The sequence below is a fragment of the Oncorhynchus keta genome, chromosome 30 (genome assembly GCF_023373465.1).
Source record: "Oncorhynchus keta strain PuntledgeMale-10-30-2019 chromosome 30, Oket_V2, whole genome shotgun sequence".
Taxonomy (NCBI): Eukaryota; Metazoa; Chordata; class Actinopteri; order Salmoniformes; family Salmonidae; genus Oncorhynchus; species Oncorhynchus keta.
The window spans coordinates 4848843-4866659 of record NC_068450.1 but is presented as its reverse complement, the minus strand read 5'-3'; the positions used below and the strand labels follow the sequence as shown (position 1 = coordinate 4866659).

The following is a 17817-nucleotide window of genomic DNA, read 5'->3' as shown; positions in this document are numbered from 1 at the left end:
ATAAGAGCGTCTGCTAAATGACTTAAATGTAAAATGTAAATGTAAGGCACTGTATCTCAGTGCAAGAGGTGTCACTACAGTCCATGGTTTGATTCCAGGCTGTTGCACATCTGGTCGTTGTTGGGAATTTCATAGGGCGGCGCATAATTGGCACGGGGTGGGCCGTTGTTTTCCTATTCAACACCCCGTCCAGATGGTGGCGGTAACGCACCATTAACATTGGATGCCAACCGCCGTTAAACCCATCGAATAAGAAGAAGCTGAGAATGAACGCTGGTTGCTGCTTAAGAAAAAGTGATCCACAGTGTTCCTGACGTCCAGGTTGAGGAAGTCTGAAGTTTAGGTGTTTGATTCACACATTTCTTTCAGATCTGGTTTACCGTAGGTCGACACGATGTCCGGCGGTCCCCATAATGCTAAGGAGGTAGGATAATGGTGGGATAATGGAGAAAGCGTATTTTAACTTATAAACGCAACTATGGATCCATGGAAGTATGTTGTAGCCAAGTCTATAAAAATATACCCTTGTCTGGCGCTAGACTGTATAACGTTACAATGATAATACACTATGATGTTTAAGTTGCTGTTTTAGTGGAATAAAACTTTCCCGGCGGCGACATAATTTAGCGGTCTAGACCTCGATGTGGATCGAGTCTTGATCCCGCAGCCCTTTCTCGTTATCACCTTCCATAATATTAATGACCAAAGACTTTTTCCAAAGTTGTGTAACAGTTTTCCTTCGTTTTTCCAAGAGTCTGTCTGCATTGTCTGTATCGTATCCATGTTAGTAGTGTGCGTAAGAGCCGTAATATTATGGATGGAACTTTTTAAAAACATATATTTGAATAGCACCAGTTGATTGATAATGGAAACACAACTCAACATTAGGAAAGTGTTCCTAATGTTTGGTGTACTCAGTGTATATCCTAGTGAATGCTGATCTTTACAAAAAAAAAAGTATCACAATGAAGATACAGCCTCAATTTTTGTCGGGTCATGGACTCAACAAGGTGTCAAGCGTTCCACAGGGATGCTGGTCCATGTTGACTCCAGTGCCTCCCACAGTTGTGTGCAGTTTGCAGGTCGTCCTTTGCGTGGTGGACCATTCTTAATACTCACAGGGAACTGTTGAGTGTTAAAAAAAAAACACAGCAGCGCTGCAGGTCTTACAACAAACCGGTGTGCCTGGCACCTACTACCATACCCCATTCAAAGGCACTTCAATATGTTGTCTTGCCCGTTCAACCTTTGTATTGAACAAATACACAATCCATGTCTGAAAAAAACCCAAACTATTTATTTAATCTGTCTCCCCTCTACGGATTTTGAAGTGGATTTAAGAGGTGACCTCAATAAGATCATAGCTTTCAGCTGGGCAGTCTGTGTCAATATTTTGTCATGTGCAATTGAAGCTTTGTTTTCATTCTATTTAACTCTTTAACTTTTCATTTTCATTCACGGGTTTAGGCTACATAAATATTAATTTGGTGTATTGTAGGATATTAATAAGTCGTATTTAGCCAAATAGGATAATGTAGTATATTAATAACAAGCAGTATTGTAGTATATTAACAAGTCGTATTGTAGTATATTAACAAGCAGTATTGTAGTATATTAACAAGTCGTATTGTAGTATATTAACAAGTAGTATTGTAGTATATTAACAAGCAGTATTGTAGTATATTAACAAGCAGTATTGTAGTATATTAACAAGTAGTATTGTAGTATATTAACAAGCAGTATTGTAGTATATTAACAAGCAGTATTGTAGTATATTAACAAGCAGTATTGTAGGATATTAACAAGCCGTATTGTAGTATATTAACAAGTAGTATTGTAGTATATTAACAAGCAGTATTGTAGGATATTAACAAGCCGTATTGTAGTATATTAACAAGTCGTATTGTAGTATATTAACAAGCAGTATTGTAGTATATTAACAAGCCGTATTGTAGTATATTAACAAGCCGTATTGTAGTATATTAACAAGCAGTATTGTAGTATATTAACAAGCCGTATTGTAGTATATTAACAAGTAGTATTGTAGTATATTAACAAGTCGTATTGTAGTATATTAACAAGTAGTATTGTAGTATATTAACAAGCAGTATTGTAGTATATTAACAAGCCGTATTGTAGTATATTAACAAGCAGTATTGTAGTATATTAACAAGCCGTATTGTAGTATATTAACAAGTAGTATTGTAGTATATTAACAAGTCGTATTGTAGTATATTAACAAGTAGTATTGTAGTATATTAACAAGCCGTATTGTAGTATATTAACAACAAGTCGTAGTATATTAACAAGTAGTATTGTAGTATATTAACAAGTCGTATTGTAGTATATTAACAAGCCGTATTGTAGTATATTAACAAGTCGTATTGTAGTATATTAACAAGTAGTATTGTAGTATATTAACAAGCCGTATTGTAGTATATTAACAAGCCGTATTGTAGTATATTAACAAGTAGTATTTTAGTATTGTAGTATATTAACAAGCAGTATTGTAGTATATTAACAACCTCTTGTATTGTAGTATATTAATAAAGTAGTCGTAGTATATTAACAAGTAGTATTGTAGTATATTAACAAGGTATTGTAGTATATTAACCATCCGTATTATAGTATATTAACAAGCAGTATTGTAGTATATTAACAAGCAGTATTGTAGTATATTAACAACAGTATTTAGGATATTAGCCGTATTGTAGTATATTAACAGTAGTAGTATTGTAGTATATTAACAAGCAGTATTGTAGGATATTAACAAGGGCCGTATTGTAGTATATTAACAAGCGTATTGTAGTATATTAACAAGCAGTATTGTAGTATATTAACAAGCCGTATTGTAGTATATTAACTAGTCGTATTCTAGTATATTAACAAGCAGTATTGTAGTATATTAACAAGCCGTCATTGAAATTAAGTAGTATTTAGTATATTAACAACTTGCCTAGTATATTAACAAGGTATTGTAGTATATTTAATGATTGTAGTATATTAACTGTTCTTTGTAGTATATTTAACAAGTATCCAAGTATATTAACAAGTTTTTAACAGAATAACTGGAGAGAGAAGAGAGTATTGTAGTATATTAACAAGCCGTATTGTAGTATATTAACAAGTCGTATTATAGTATATTAACAAGCAGTATTGTAGTATATTAAAGACAGTTTGTAGTATATTAACTCAGTATATTAAAAGTAAGTATTGTAGTATATTAACAAGACAGTATTTAGTATATTAAGAAGCCGTATTGTAGTATATTAACAAGTCGTATTGTAGTATATTAACAAGTAGTATTGTAGTATATTAACAAGCCGTATTGTAGTATATTAACAAGCCGTATTGTAGTATATTAACAAGTAGTATTTTAGTATTGTAGTATATTAACAAGCAGTATTGTAGTATCTATTTACAGGACCTCTTGCTGGCTGTTCTTATGGACTTTCATTAAAGTATGTCTCTGGTCATGGATGAAATACTGGTGAGGCCTAGTGACAGGATTCTGTAATTGTTACCATCCCTTTTTAAGTTTGGTTGGTGCCATTGACTTTTCTAAATTCTTTCAGCTTTTTTTCTAGATTTGCCAGATGCGTAGTTGATGGTCCTCGCTGACTCTCTCTTACCCCTCTCTCTCGCTCTCTCCGTGTGCACACTTATTTATTTAGATATGTAGGATACTAGTCAGTGGAGAGCTACTCTCGCTGACGTCTATATGAACACACTACCAGGAGCTAGTTCAGAGGGCGGCAGGGTAGCCTAGTGGTTAGAGCGTTGGACTAGTAACCAGAAGGTTTGCAAGTTCAAATAATTTGAGCTGACAAGTTTTACAATTCTGTCGTTCTGCCTCTGAACAAGGCAGTTAAGGGGGAGGAGGGGGTTCCCAGGCCGTCATTGAAAATAAGCTTTGTTCTTAACTGACTTGCTCTAGTTAAATAAAGGTAAAATACTGTTATCTTTAATGATGTGTCAGAGGAATTTCACTGTTCTTGGGGTGACATTTGGCTGTATCCAAGGCTCAAGACAAGGTATTTTGCATAACAGAATGCAGTTGTCGACTGGTGAGCGTTTTGGGTACTTACTATTTACAGCATCAGCCTGCGCTCTGAAAGACAGTTTGCCAGTTAACTCATAAATAAAGGTAAAATAAACAGAGTGCAGACAGTATTTTGTAATAGCAGAAGCTTATTGTGTTGACTTGTTTTAAGGGATAGCCTAGACATGATCAAGTAGCCTAGACATGATCAATTCTTTGGATTTACTTTTAAACGTAAATCAAAGTAACTTTTTTCACTACATAAAGATTTAAAGGCCTTTGATGTCCTATATTCTAATTGGTGGTTTGGTTGAGGTTAATGTACTGAGCTGTACTGCATGCCCTCTGGAAAGAATGTGTTCTAAGTGGTCCTCCTGTTTGTCTTCTCTGCCATATTGTGTCTAAATATGTTTTGGCTACATTTTTTGTGAGTCTGTGCCAGAAAATATGCGTAGTTGATGGTCCCTAATGACTCTCTCTTAGATTATCAGCTCTCTCCTGTCTGAATGACACGTTGCTGCCCGGTCTCTGTGACTCATGTGGGTGTAGGGATGAAATAATTTGGTGTAGTTTTACATTCCTTATATAGCTCTCTGAGGAGGAGAGGGGTGAGAGCCACAGTGGGGGAACAGCAGAGAGCCACAGCTGTGTCACCGGGACAGGGAGGGCTTGCTCAGTGCCAACCGGGAACAGCAGAGTCAGCCCAGTGTTAACTACAGCTTTCTGCCACCTTTTGGGGTTGCTAGGGAACAGCAGAGAGCCAAGTATGTTTGCATTGTATGGTGAGTTGTCGTGGTGGCGTTTTGGGTACCTTGGAGGAGTGAGCGTTAGGGTAAGAGGGGGAGGGCTGAGGTCAGCAGTAGGCAGCAGTAACTCATCTGGCGAGAGCAGCAAGTGGTCTAAGGTGTCTGGTTGTCCTTGGTTGTTTAAAATGACTCGGGTTATGTGTTGTGCTGGCTGTGAGCGAAGGGATCAATGCATTAAACCTGTATTACTTTGTCAGATACGTTTTAATGCATTCAGCAAAAGGACAGTTATATGATTTCTATGGAGCTGGAGGATATTTGTTTGGGGACAAGACTGGCTTTTGGATAGTATGTGGAACGAGTGGACTAAGCCTGAAAACATTCTCTCTAAGTGTCCCTCCTGTTTGTTTCCTGGATATTGTGTCATGAATTGTACTCGGCCTACATTATTTGTCTGTCTGAGCAAAACGTTTCAGGGAACTAATGCAGAGAGCCACGGTGTTCAGGGAACAGCAGAGAGCCACAGTGTTCAGGGAACAGCAGAGAGCCACAGTGTTCAGGGAACAGCAGAGAGCCACAGTGTTCAGGGAACAGCAGAGAGCCACAGTGTTCAGGGAACAGCAGAGAGCCACAGTGTTCAGGGAACAGCAGAGAGCCACAGTGTTCTGGGAACAGCAGAGAGCCACAGTGTTCAGGGAACAGCAGAGAGCCACAGTGTTCAGGGAACAACAGAGAGCCACAGTGTTCAGGGAACAGCAGAGAGCCACAGTGTTCAGGGAACAGCAGAGAGCCACAGTGTTCAGGGAACAGCAGAGAGCCACAGTGTTCAGGGAACAGCAGAGAGCCACAGTGTTCAGGGAACAGCAGAGAGCCACAGTGTTCAGGGAACAGCAGAGAGCCACAGTGTTCAGGGAACAGCAGAGAGCCACAGTGTTCAGGGAACAGCAGAGAGCCACAGTGTTCAGGGAACAGCAGAGAGCCACAGTGTTCAGGGAACAGCAGAGAGCCACAGTGTTCAGGGAACAGCAGAGAGCCACAGTGTTCAGGGAACAGCAGAGAGCCACGGTGTTCAGGGAACAGCAGAGAGCCACGGTGTTCAGGGAACAGCAGAGAGCCACAGTGTGAACACTTATTTTAACTTAATATAATACATCAATAAAATCAATTTAGCCTCAAATAAATAATGAAACATGTTTAATTTGGTTTAAATAATGCAAAAACAAAGTGTTGGAGAAGAAAGTAAAAGTGCAATATGTGCCATGTAAGAAAGCTAACGTTTCAGTTCCTTGTTCAGAACATGAGAACATATGAAAACTGGTGGTTCCTTTTAACATGAGTCTTCAATATTCCCAGTTAAGAAGTTTTAGGTTGTAGATATTATAGGACTATTTCCCTCTATACCATTTGTATTTCATATACCTTTGACTATTGGATGTTCTTATAGGCATTTTAGTATTGCCAGTGTAACAGTATAGCTTCCGTCCCTCTCCTCGCTCCTCCCTGGGCTCGAACCAGCAACACAACAACAATTGGCGCACGCTAACTAGCTAGCCATTTCACTTCGGTTACACCAGCCTCATCTCGGGAGTTGATAGGCTTGAAATCATAAACAGAGCAATGCTTGACGCACAATGAAGAGCTGCTGGCAAAACCCATGAAAGTGCTGTTTGAATTAATGTTTACGCACCTGCTTCTGCCTACCACCGCTCAGTTAGATACTTAGATACTTGTATGCTCAGTCAGATTATATGCAACGCAGGACACGCTAGATAATATCTAGTAATATCATCAACCATGTGTAGTAACTAGTGATTATGATTGTTTTTTATAAGATAAGTTTAATGCTAGCTAGCAACTTACCTTGGCTTACTGCATTCGCGTAACAGGCAGTCTCCTTGTGGAGTGCAACGAGAGAGAGAGGGGCAGGGCGTTATTGCGTTGGACTAGTTAAGGTTGCAAGATTGGATCCCTCGAGCTGACAAAGTGAAAATCTGTCATTCTGCCTCTGAACAAGGCAGTTAACTCACCGTTCCTAGGCCGTCATTGAAAATAAGAATGTGTTCTTAACTGACTTGGCCTAGTTAAATACAGATTAAATAAAGGTGTAAAAAAAATAAACCATCTGCAAATCGGCGCCCAAAAATACCAATTTCCGATTGTTATGAAAACTTGAAATCGGCCCTAATTAATTGGCCATTCCGATGAATCGGTCGACCTCTAGCCCTAACTGGGTGACATGAGAAATGTCAGCTGAGAATGTGTTAAATTGATCAGTGTAGAACTTCTAGGGCGCTACATCTTTGAATCATTCCAGCACTAGTCCATCATCTCTGATTCAGTTAATCAGTTAATCAGTTAATCAGTTAATCAGTTAATCAGCACGTGTTCATTGTTTTATAGTTGCTGTGTGTGAAACTGCTAGGTGTTCCAACGGAGGGCTTGTTTGGGAAACACTGTCTGTCCTAAATACTACCCTATTCTCTACATAGGACGCTGGTCAAAAGTAGTGGTCTATTAACGAAATGGGCTGCATGAGGTAGTGTGTATTGATGAGGGAAGAAAAACAATTTTAATCAATTTTAGAATTGGGCTGTAACGTAACAAAATGTGGAAAAAGTCAAGGGGTCTGAATACTTTCCCAATGCACTGTATATACTGTAACCCTTTCGGCCATGATATTACTGTGTGTGTGTGTGTGTGTGTATAACCCTGTCTCCTCTCTCTCCTCTATAGGCCATGAATATATACTGTATAACCCTCAACGGCCCGGCACCATGGGGCTTCAGACTTCAGGGGGGGAAGGACTTCAGCATGCCCCTGACTGTGTCCAGGGTAAGCTTGGTGTGTGTGTGTTGTACTGTACCGTATTTTACGAATTTGTCTTAGCAAGTTGCTAAAATAAGTTGTTAGCCGCTAATGCTAATCGCTAGTTAGCTGGCTAGCTAATACTGATACCAGTGCTGGTGCCTATAAATCACTATTTTTGTGCAACAGTATCTTCTAAATCAGAATGGAATAGGTGAAGCATGAAGTCAGAGAAAACGTTTAATGTAGCCAAAGATTATAGGGTCCCACTCCCCTGGGGAAACACTGATCAACACTTTGGTTCCTACCCTGTCACAGTAACACCTACTACTATTCTAATTCTATGAGCCTCCTGGCTTTTTCATTGGTTGTCATGTCAAACAACACTGTATTCAAAATACCCAGTATTACATTCTAACTATACTGTGTAGGGAATAGGATGGCGTTTGAGATGTACACAATGTGTATGATGTCAGAAGTCTCTGAGTCGCTCCACTTCTCTCTGTCCTCAAAAGGCCATGTCTTGCTTAGTCTATGAACATCTTGTTACTATATTAGGGTCACTGTATCTTAGCTAAATCAATTGTCCATAGCTAAAACGGTGTGTCTGATTTTTGTTCAATAGCCAGTCGTTTTATGAACTGAGTGACACAGAACAGGGTCACACAGACACACACACACACACACACACACACACACACACACACACACACACACACACACACACACACACACACACACACACACACACACACACACACACACACACGCTCTCTCTCTCTCACTCAAAGGTCTATGTGTCATCCTGTGGAGGGAACAGCTAAGTCAGCCTGTCAGTACATGCACTCTGTGGTTCTTCCTACCTCTCTTTTACCTGCTCTCCCGCCCGCCCTCTCGCCTGCCCTCTCTCCCGCCCGACATCCCTCTCTCCCGCTCGCCTTCTCGCCTGCCCTCTCGCCTGCCCTCTCTCCCGCCCGACATCCCTCTCTCCCGCTCGCCCTCTCGCCTGCCCTCTCTCGCCTGCCCTCTCTCGCCTGCCCTCTCTCGCCTGCCCTCTCTCGCCTGCCCCTCTCCCGCCCTCTCTCCCGCCCGACATCCCTCTCTCCCGCTCGCCCTCTCGCCTGCCCTCTCGCCTGCCCTCTCTCCCGCCCGACATCCCTCTCTCCCGCTCGCCCTCTCGCCTGCCCTCTCGCCTGCCCTCTCTCGCCTGCCCTCTCTCCCGCCCGACATCCCTCTCTCCCGCCCGCCCTCTCGTCTGCCCTCTCTCCCGCCCGACATCCCTCTCTCCCGCCTGCCCTCTCGCCTGCCCTCTCTCCCGCCCGACATCCCTCTCTCCCGCTCTCTCTCCCGCCCGACATCCCTCTCTCCCGCCCGACATCCCTCTCTCCCGCCCGACATCCCTCTCTCCCGCCCTCTCTCCCGCCCGACATCCCTCTCTCCCGCTCGCCCTCTCGCCTGCCCTCACTGAGTACCATCTGTTTCCTCTGGATCTGTGACAGGATTGTCTGTACAAACCGCACCAAACGGAGTCCTTTATCTGAGCGTAGGCCTGAACCCATTTAGTCTATTGTCTGGTCGATAAGCTGTTGGTCAACCAAGATTTAATTTTGTTGTCAAGCATTTACAAATAGATGTGTTTTTCCAGACCGTCTCGGTGTGGGGGAAGGATGGACGGACGGACCGTCTCGGGGTGGGGGAAGGACGGACGGACCGTCTCGGGGTGGGGGAAGGACGGACGGACGGACCGTCTCTGGGTGGGGGAAGGACGGACGGACGGACCGTCTCTGGGTGGGGGAAGGACGGACGGACCGTCTCGGGGTGGGGGAAGGACGGACGGACGGACCGTCTCGGGGTGGGGGAAGGACGGACGGACGGACCGTCTCGGGGTGGGGGAAGGACGGACGGACGGACGGACCGTCTCGGGGTGGGGGAAGGACGGACGGACGGACGGACCGTCTCGGGGTGGGGGAAGGACGGACGGACGGACGGACCGTCTCGGGGTGGGGGAAGGACGGACGGACGGACCGTCTCGGGGTGGGGGAAGGACGGACGGACGGACGCACCGTCTCGGGGTGGGGGACGGACGGACCGTCTCTGGGTGGGGGAGGGACGGACCGGACCGTCTCTGGGTGGGGGAGGGACGGACCGGACCGTCTCGGGGTGGGGGAGGGACGGACCGGACCGTCTCGGGGTGGGGGAGGGACGGACCGGACCGTCTCGGGGTGGGGGGGTACGGACCATCTCTGTTGCTATTACAGCTTGTACATTAGAATGAAGACATAATAACTGCTTAGAGGTTTGGTGTCTGGATGACTAATGGTTTGTCCCAGTCGTTCTCACTCACACAGAGGATCTCACTCACTCACTCACTCACTCACTCACTCACTCACTCACTCACTCACTCACTCACTCACTCACTCACTCACTCACTCACTCACTCACACACATCGTTCTAAACCAATAGCAGGGGAACTGTCTATAAAGTCACTAATGGACCTTAAATCAGTAACCTGACAGATACAGTACCTATAATCCTCCTAATAAATCAGACCTCCTCCAAGCGACCAACTACATGAGCTGTAGGGACACAGCCAATGGTTTGTGGATACGTAAATATAGTGATTGCTTAGCTTTGGGCCCCGTGGAGACACAGAGGTCCAGACATCTGGTTTCTATCTCCGAGCACATTTCACAGTGTTGAAATCAAACTCGTACGGAATCAGGAAATTACACATCAAGATAAATAAAATATATAATAAATAAAATATATAATAAATAAAATATATAATAAATAAAATAAATAAAATATATAATAAATAAAATATATAATAAAATATATAATAAATGAAATATAAATAAAATATATAATAAATACAATATAAATAAAATATATAATAAATCAAATATATAATAAAATATATAATAAATAAAATATAAATAAAATATATAATAAATACAATATAAATAAAATATATAATAAATCAAATATAAATAAAATATATAATAAATCAAATATATAATAAATATATAATAAATAAAAGGCGTTGAGATTTGCGACTTGTTCCAGAGGTGGAGGTGATGTCATCGGGGGGGGGGTCACAGCTAGAGGTGTTATCACCGGGGGATCAGAGCTAGAGGTGTTATCATCAGGGGGGTCAGAGCTAGAGGTGATATTATCGGGGGGTCAGAGCTAGAGGTGATATTATCGGGGGGTCAGAGCTAGAGGTGATATCATCGGAGGGTGTCAGACCTAGAGGTGATATTATCGGAGGGTGTCAGACCTGGAGGTGATATTATCGGGGGTGTCAGACCTAGAGGTGATATCATCGGGGGGTCAGACCTAGAGGTGATATCATCGGGGGGTCAGACCTAGAGGTGATATCACCGGGGGGGGGTCAGACCTAGAGGTGATGTCATCGGGGGGTCAGACCTAGAGGTGATATCATCGGGGGTGTCAGACCTAGAGGTGATATCATCGGGGGGGTCAGACCTAGAGGTGATATCACCGGGGGGGTCAGACCTAGAGGTGATGTCATCGGGGGTGTCAGACCTAGAGGTGATATCATCGGGGTGTCAGACCTAGAGGTGATATCATCGGGGGGTCAGACCTAGAGGTGATATCATCGGGGGTGTCAGACCTAGAGGTGATATCATCGGGGGTGTCAGACCTAGAGGTGATATCATCGGGGGTGTCAGACCTAGAGGTGATATCATCGGGGGGTGTCAGACCTAGAGGTGATATCATCGGGGGGTGTCAGACCTAGAGGTGATATCATCGGGGGGTGTCAGACCTAGAGGTGATATCATCGTGTCGGCTGTTCTCTGACAGTGTTCACTTTTCCTGTGGGTGTGTTCTGTTCACTGCTCGTACACACACACACACATACACACACATACACACACACACACACACGGACTTGGGAGTGGCCTAATAATTCAAGGCTGACTGATACATTGCCTGAGGGAGGAAGGATAAATATAATACTAGCTTTAGCTGGTTAAATGTGAATGGCTTGTGTCATCATCACTAACTCATTAACAGGGATGGTTAATGAATAGGATGAAGGAAGGCTGGTTAATGAATAGGATGAAGGAAGGCTGGTTAATGAATAGGATGAAGGAAGGTTGGTTAATGAATAGGATGAAGGAAGGCTGGTTAATGAATAGGATGAAGGAAGGCTGGTTAATGAATATGATAAAGGAAGGCTGGTTAATGAATAGGATGAAGGAAGGCTGGTTAATGAATAGGATGAAGGAAGGCTGGTTAATGAATAGGATGAAGGAAGGCTGGTTAATGAATATGATAAAGGAAGGCTGGTTAATGAATAGGATGAAGGAAGGCTGGTTAATGAATAGGATGAAGGAAGGCTGGTTAATGAATAGGATGAAGGAAGGCTGGTTAATGAATAGGATGAAGGAAGGCTGGTTAATGAATAGGATGAAGGAAGGCTGGTTAATGAATAGGATGAAGGAAGGCTGGTTAATGAATAGGATGAAGGAAGGCTGGTTAATGAATAGGATGAAGGAAGGCTGGTTAATGAATAGGATGAAGGAAGGCTGGTTAATGAATAGGATGAAGGAAGGCTGGTTAATGAATAGGATAAAGGAAGGCTGGTTAATGAATAGGACACAGGCTGGTTAATGAATAGGATAAAGGAAGGCTGGTTAATGAATAGGACACAGGCTGGTTAATGAATAGGATAAAGGAAGGCTGGTTAATGAATAGGACACAGGCTGGTTAATGAATAGGATGAAGGCTGTTTTTAAGCTGGTTAATGTGAGTGACTTTACATTACGTTACTATCAAAACTCGGATCACATTTTATTTGTCACATATAATTGGTGAACAACAAGTGTACACTAACAGTGAAGTCAGTTACCTACGGGTCCTTCCCAACCATGTAGAGAGAAAGACGATACACTTATTATATCAACCACTGTTGTACTCTGTGTTAATGCTAGGTGTTCTCACTGATACATACGGGCCCCTAGAGCTCTGTGTTAATGCTAGGTGTTCTCACTGATATATACTGGCCCCTAGAGCTCTGTTAATGCTAGGTGTTCTCACTGATATATACTGGCCCCTAGAGCTCTGTGTTAATGCTAGGTGTTCTCACTGATATATACTGGCCCCTAGAGCTCTGTGTTAATGCTAGGTGTTCTCACTGATATATACTGGCCCCTAGAGCTCTGTGTTAATGCTAGGTGTTCTCACTGATATATACTGGCCCCTAGAGCTCTGTGTTAATGCTAGGTGTTCTCACTGATATATACTGGCCCCGAGAGCTCTGTGTTAATGCTAGGTGTTCTCACTGACATATACTGGCCCCTAGAGCTCTGTGTTAATGCTAGGTGTTCTCACTGATATATACTGGCCCCTAGAGCTCTGTGTTAATGCTAGGTGTTATCACTGATATATACTGGCCCCTAGAGCTTTTTTTTTTTTTACAAAGGAAAGGTCTTAAATAAAAGCCTTCATCATCTGGTTAAACCTGAATGACTCATGTTATGAATCACTTACACACTGACATGGCTGTTTTCTCCTTGACTTACTGCCAGGAGCTGACACTGTGGTGTATACGTCTAGCAGTAGGCTTTGTTACAAAGGACTGGTTCATGTAAATGTGTTGTGAATCACTATCAGAACTATATTTACCTTGAGTTAGTGCTCCAGTATCTATTGTCACCGCGGTGGATACTGGAGCCTTACAGCAGCCAGCAAGGCTCTACTTTCCATTTCTCAGAGGGATATTAATGGGTTTCCATCAGCTGTGCTGTGAGTGATGTAAGGAGAAGCTGGCTAGCTGTGTGTCTCCGAGGGCCAGAGCTCAGCCCTGAACAACCTGGACTCAGAGATAGACGTAACATCGTAAACGTAAATCCGGGGGCGCTCCATTTAGTATGAAATGTCACAAATGACAATTGGTATGATCCACTATATATCAAGTACACTAGAATGAGACCGTATGTGGATCTTCAAGTTTTTACATTTGTATTTATTTCACCTTTATTTAACCAGGTAGGTGTCACAGGAATGTCATAATTCCCATATGTGTACATGAATTAAAAACACTGTCTGTTTCTAAGAATTTGTAAGATGCTTATTTGTATAAAATAGACAGGGACCAGTCTTATCAGAAAGAGATAGTAGTATTTATTTTCGGAGCGCGCTGCCATGTAACCACGAACAACAGTTTATATATAACATATGATGTCATAGGTTATAAAATGTCCTTCCTCCTATTGACCAGGACAAAGCAGGTTCAAAAGTTTATTCCAACCTCCTAGTGCACACACACACACGCACGCACGCACGCACGCACACATCAAGATTAACTTCTGAAGTCTCACCACCATCTATCACTATTCAGCAGACAGTTCCAGATAATGGAAAATCCAGGGAGACACTCGCTGACTTATCTAAACATCCCAGAGCTAAGTTGAGTTGGTTCAACTATAGTTTAATGACCCTCTCTGCTTACTTAACCCACAATCCATTTCCTCCCCAGACTAGTTTGAATGGTGTTTATTATGTTTAATTACTCCGTGTTCATGTTGCATAATCCCTTCCTTATGAACTAACAGTATTAATCAGATATTGTAAAACAGTGTAGAGTTTGATTAGTTATAGTTCTATTTAAATGTAGATATTGTTTAGTCATTATTCATAAAATTTCCATCAGTTGGCTAGTTGAGAACAAGTTCTCATTTGCAACTGCGACCTGGCCAAGATAAAGCATAGCAGTGTGAACAGACAACAACACAGAGTTACACATGGAGTAAACAATAAACAAGCCAATAACACAATAAACAAGTCAATGACACAGTAGAAAAAAGAAAGTCTATATACAGTGTGTACAAAAGGCATGAGGAGGTAGGCAATAAATAGGCCATAGGAGCGAATAATTACAATTTAGCAGATTAACACGAGTAATAAATGAGCAGATGATGATGTGCAAGTAGAGATACCGGTGTGCAAAAGAGCAGAAAAGTAAATAAAATAAAAACAGTATGGGGATGAGGTAGATAGATTGGGTGGGCTATTTACAGATGGACTATGTACAGCTGCAGCGATCGGTTAGCTGCTCAGATAGCAGATGTTTAAAGTTAGTGAGGGAAATAAGTCTCCAACTTCAGTGATTTTTGCAATTCGTTCCTGTCACTGGCAGCAGAGAACTGGAAGGAAAGGCGGCCAAATGAGGTGTTGGCTTTAGGGATGATCAGTGAGATACACCTGCTGGAGCAAGTGCTACGGGTGGGTGTTGTTATCGTGACCAGTGAACTGAGATAAGGTGGAGCTTTACCTAGCATGGACTTGTAGATGACCTGGAGTCAGTGGGTCTGGTGACGAATATGTAGCGAGGGTCAGCCAACGAGTGTACAGGTCGCAGTGGTGGGTGGTATAAGGTGATTTGGTAACAAAACGGATGGCACTGTGATAGACTGCATCCAGTTTGCTGAGTAGAGTGTTGGAAGTTATTTTGTAGATGACATCGCCGAAGTCGAGGATCGCTAGGCTAGTCAGTTTTACTAGGGTAATTTTGGCGGCGTGGGTGAAGGAGGCTTTGTTGCGAAATAGAAAGTGGATTCTAGATTTGATTTTGGATTGGAGATGTTTAATATGAGTCTGGAAAGAGAGTTTACAGTTTGGGGGCGCTGTTGGCCGGGGTTGGAGTAGCCAGGAGGAAGGCATGACCAGCAGTTGAGAGATGCTTATTGAAATGTTCAATTATCATGGATTTATCAGTGGTGACCGTGTTACCTAGCCTCAGTGCAGTGGCCAGCTGGGAGGAGACGCTCTTGTTCTCCATGGACTTTACAGTGTCCCAAAACGTTTTTGTGTTAGAGCTAAAGGATGTGAATTTCTGCTTGAAAAAGCCAGCCTTTGCTTTCCTGACTGTCGATTAGAAAGGTCTGCTCGCAGAAGTGTTTTAGGGAGAGTTTGACAGTGATGAGGGGTGGTCGTCTGACAGAGGATACAGGCAATGAGGCAGTGATCGCTGAGATCCTGATTGAAAACAGCGGAGGTGTATTTGGAGGGCAAGTTGGTCAGGATAATGTCTGAGGGTGCCCATGTTTATGGATTTAGGGTTGTACCTGGTGGGTTCCTTGATGATTTGTGTGAGATTGAGGGCATCTAGCTTCGATTGTAGGACGGCCGGGGTGTTAGGTATATCCCAGTTTAGGTCACCTAACAGAACGAACTCTGAAGCTAGATGGGGGCGATCAATTCACAAATGGTGTCCAGGGCACAGCTGGGAGCGAAGGAGGGTTGATAGCAGGTGACAACAGTGAGAGACTTATTTCTGGAGAGGTTAATTTTTAAAATTAGAAGTTCAAACTGTTTGGGTATAGACCTGGAAAGTATGACAGAACTTTGCAGGCTATCTCTGTAGTAGATTGCAACTCCTCCCCCTTTAGCAGTTCTATCTCGATGGAAAATGTTGTAGTTGGGGATGGAAATCTCAGAATTGTTGGTGGCCTTCCTGAGCCAGGATTCAGACACAGCAAGGACATCAGGGTTGGCAGAGTGTGCTAAAGCAGTGAGTAAAACAAACTTAGGGAGTAGGCTTCTGATGTTTAACATGCATGAAACCAAGGCTTTTTCCATCACAGAAGTCAACAAATGAGGGTGCCTGGGGACACGCAGGGCCTGGTTTTACCGCCACATCACCCGAGGAACAGAGGAACAGAGGAGGAGTAGGATGAGAGTACGGCTAAAGGCTATCAACTGGTCGCCTAGAGCGTTGGGGACAAAGAATAAAAGGAGCAGATTTCTGGGTATGGTAGAATAGATTCGGGGAATAATGTGCAGACGGGTATGGTGGGGTGCGGGTACATCGGGGGTGAGCCCAGGCACAAGGTGATGATAAGAGAGGTTGTATCTCTGGATAAGCTGGTTATAATGGGTGAGGTCACCGCATGTGTGGGGAGTGGGACAAACTACCCTAAACAGTATGCAAGGCATATGAGAGAGACATACAGCGAGGCATAAAGTAATCACAGGGGTTGATTTGGAGAGCTAGCTAAGACAACGGGTGAGACAACAACAGCTAATCAGCTAAAACAACAACAGGTAAAATGGCGATGAATGGGCAGAGAGGGTCGGTTAACTACACACAGGGCCTGAGTGACTGAGTCAGAGCCTAAGTTCGCGGCTGGGGCCGACAGATATTCAAAGTGATCATAGGGTCCAGGGGGCAGCAATAGATGGAACAGGGAAGCCGCGGAGTAGTCACTAGCACGCGGGCGACACAGCGTTTAAAGTTAATAGCAAGGGGCTAGTAGAAGCGTCTGCTCCGACGTCCTTCGGAGGCCGGTTGAAGGCACAGCAGATGGAGTATTCGTCGGCAGACCTGGCGTGGTGGTGCGGCGGGGCGCCGTGTCGACTAAGGATCCAAGCCAGATGGCGAAAGAGGTGTTGTAATTTAGTCTTCTATCCGGGAGATGCGCCTGGCTCACGGCTAACTGGTGCTAGCTTCGTGGCAGTGGCGTTAGCCACTATAGCCACTCGGTAGCAGCGGTGATCCAGTGCCAAGGTCCAGAGCCTTCGGCAAGGATACGGTGGAGTAGTCGGTTCTAGCCGTGTTTGGGTGGAGTCCGAGGGGAACAACTGAGTAGGCCGGTGGATTCAGTTATTTCAGCCCCACCCATTTTTATGACAGGTGTATACCAATCGAGCACACAGCCATGTAATCTCCATAGACAAACATTGGCAGTAGAATGGCCTTACTGAGGAGCTCAGTGACTTTCAACGTGGCACCATCATAGGATGTCAGCTTTCCAACAAGTCAGTTCGTCAAATTTCTGCCCTGCTAGTGCTGCCCTGGTCAACTATAAGTGCTAAGTGGAAACGTCTAGGAGCAACAACGGCTCGGCCATAAAATGGCAGGCCACCAGCTCACAAAACGGGACCGCCAAGTGCTGAAGGGCGAAAACATAATCTGTCCATGGCTGCAAGTACAGTTAGTTAATACTGGGAAGGAGACTAGGAGAGGAGACACCCCACAACAGTTAGTTAATACTGGGAAGGAGACTAGGAGAGGAGACGACACACCCCAGTACACACACCTACTCTGCTGCCTCTCTCCCTCTCTCCCTGCTTGACTCATTCTCTCTAATCACTCTCTCTCTCTCACCGTCCCTCTGTTTTACCTCGTCACTACTGGTGTCTATTATAACCTGCTCTGCTTTACTGTCTCTACTGGTGTCTATTATAACCTG

At 43.6% G+C, this 17817-nt stretch overlaps 1 protein-coding gene across 33 annotated transcripts in view; it reads left to right on the top strand.

The window, feature by feature from the left end:
• Positions 1 to 268: 268 nt before the first annotated feature.
• LOC118363912 (PDZ and LIM domain protein 7-like) overlaps positions 269 to 17817 on the top strand; it is a 126603-nt gene continuing 109054 nt past the window's right edge. For all 33 annotated transcript variants that reach the window (XM_052487284.1, XM_052487283.1, XM_052487276.1 and 30 more), the window contains exons 1-2: positions 269 to 424; positions 7522 to 7620. In XM_052487284.1, coding sequence (XP_052343244.1) covers positions 395 to 424; positions 7522 to 7620 — 129 coding nt within the window. In that variant the 5' untranslated portion in view covers positions 269 to 394. The remainder of the gene's footprint in view (positions 425 to 7521; positions 7621 to 17817) is intronic.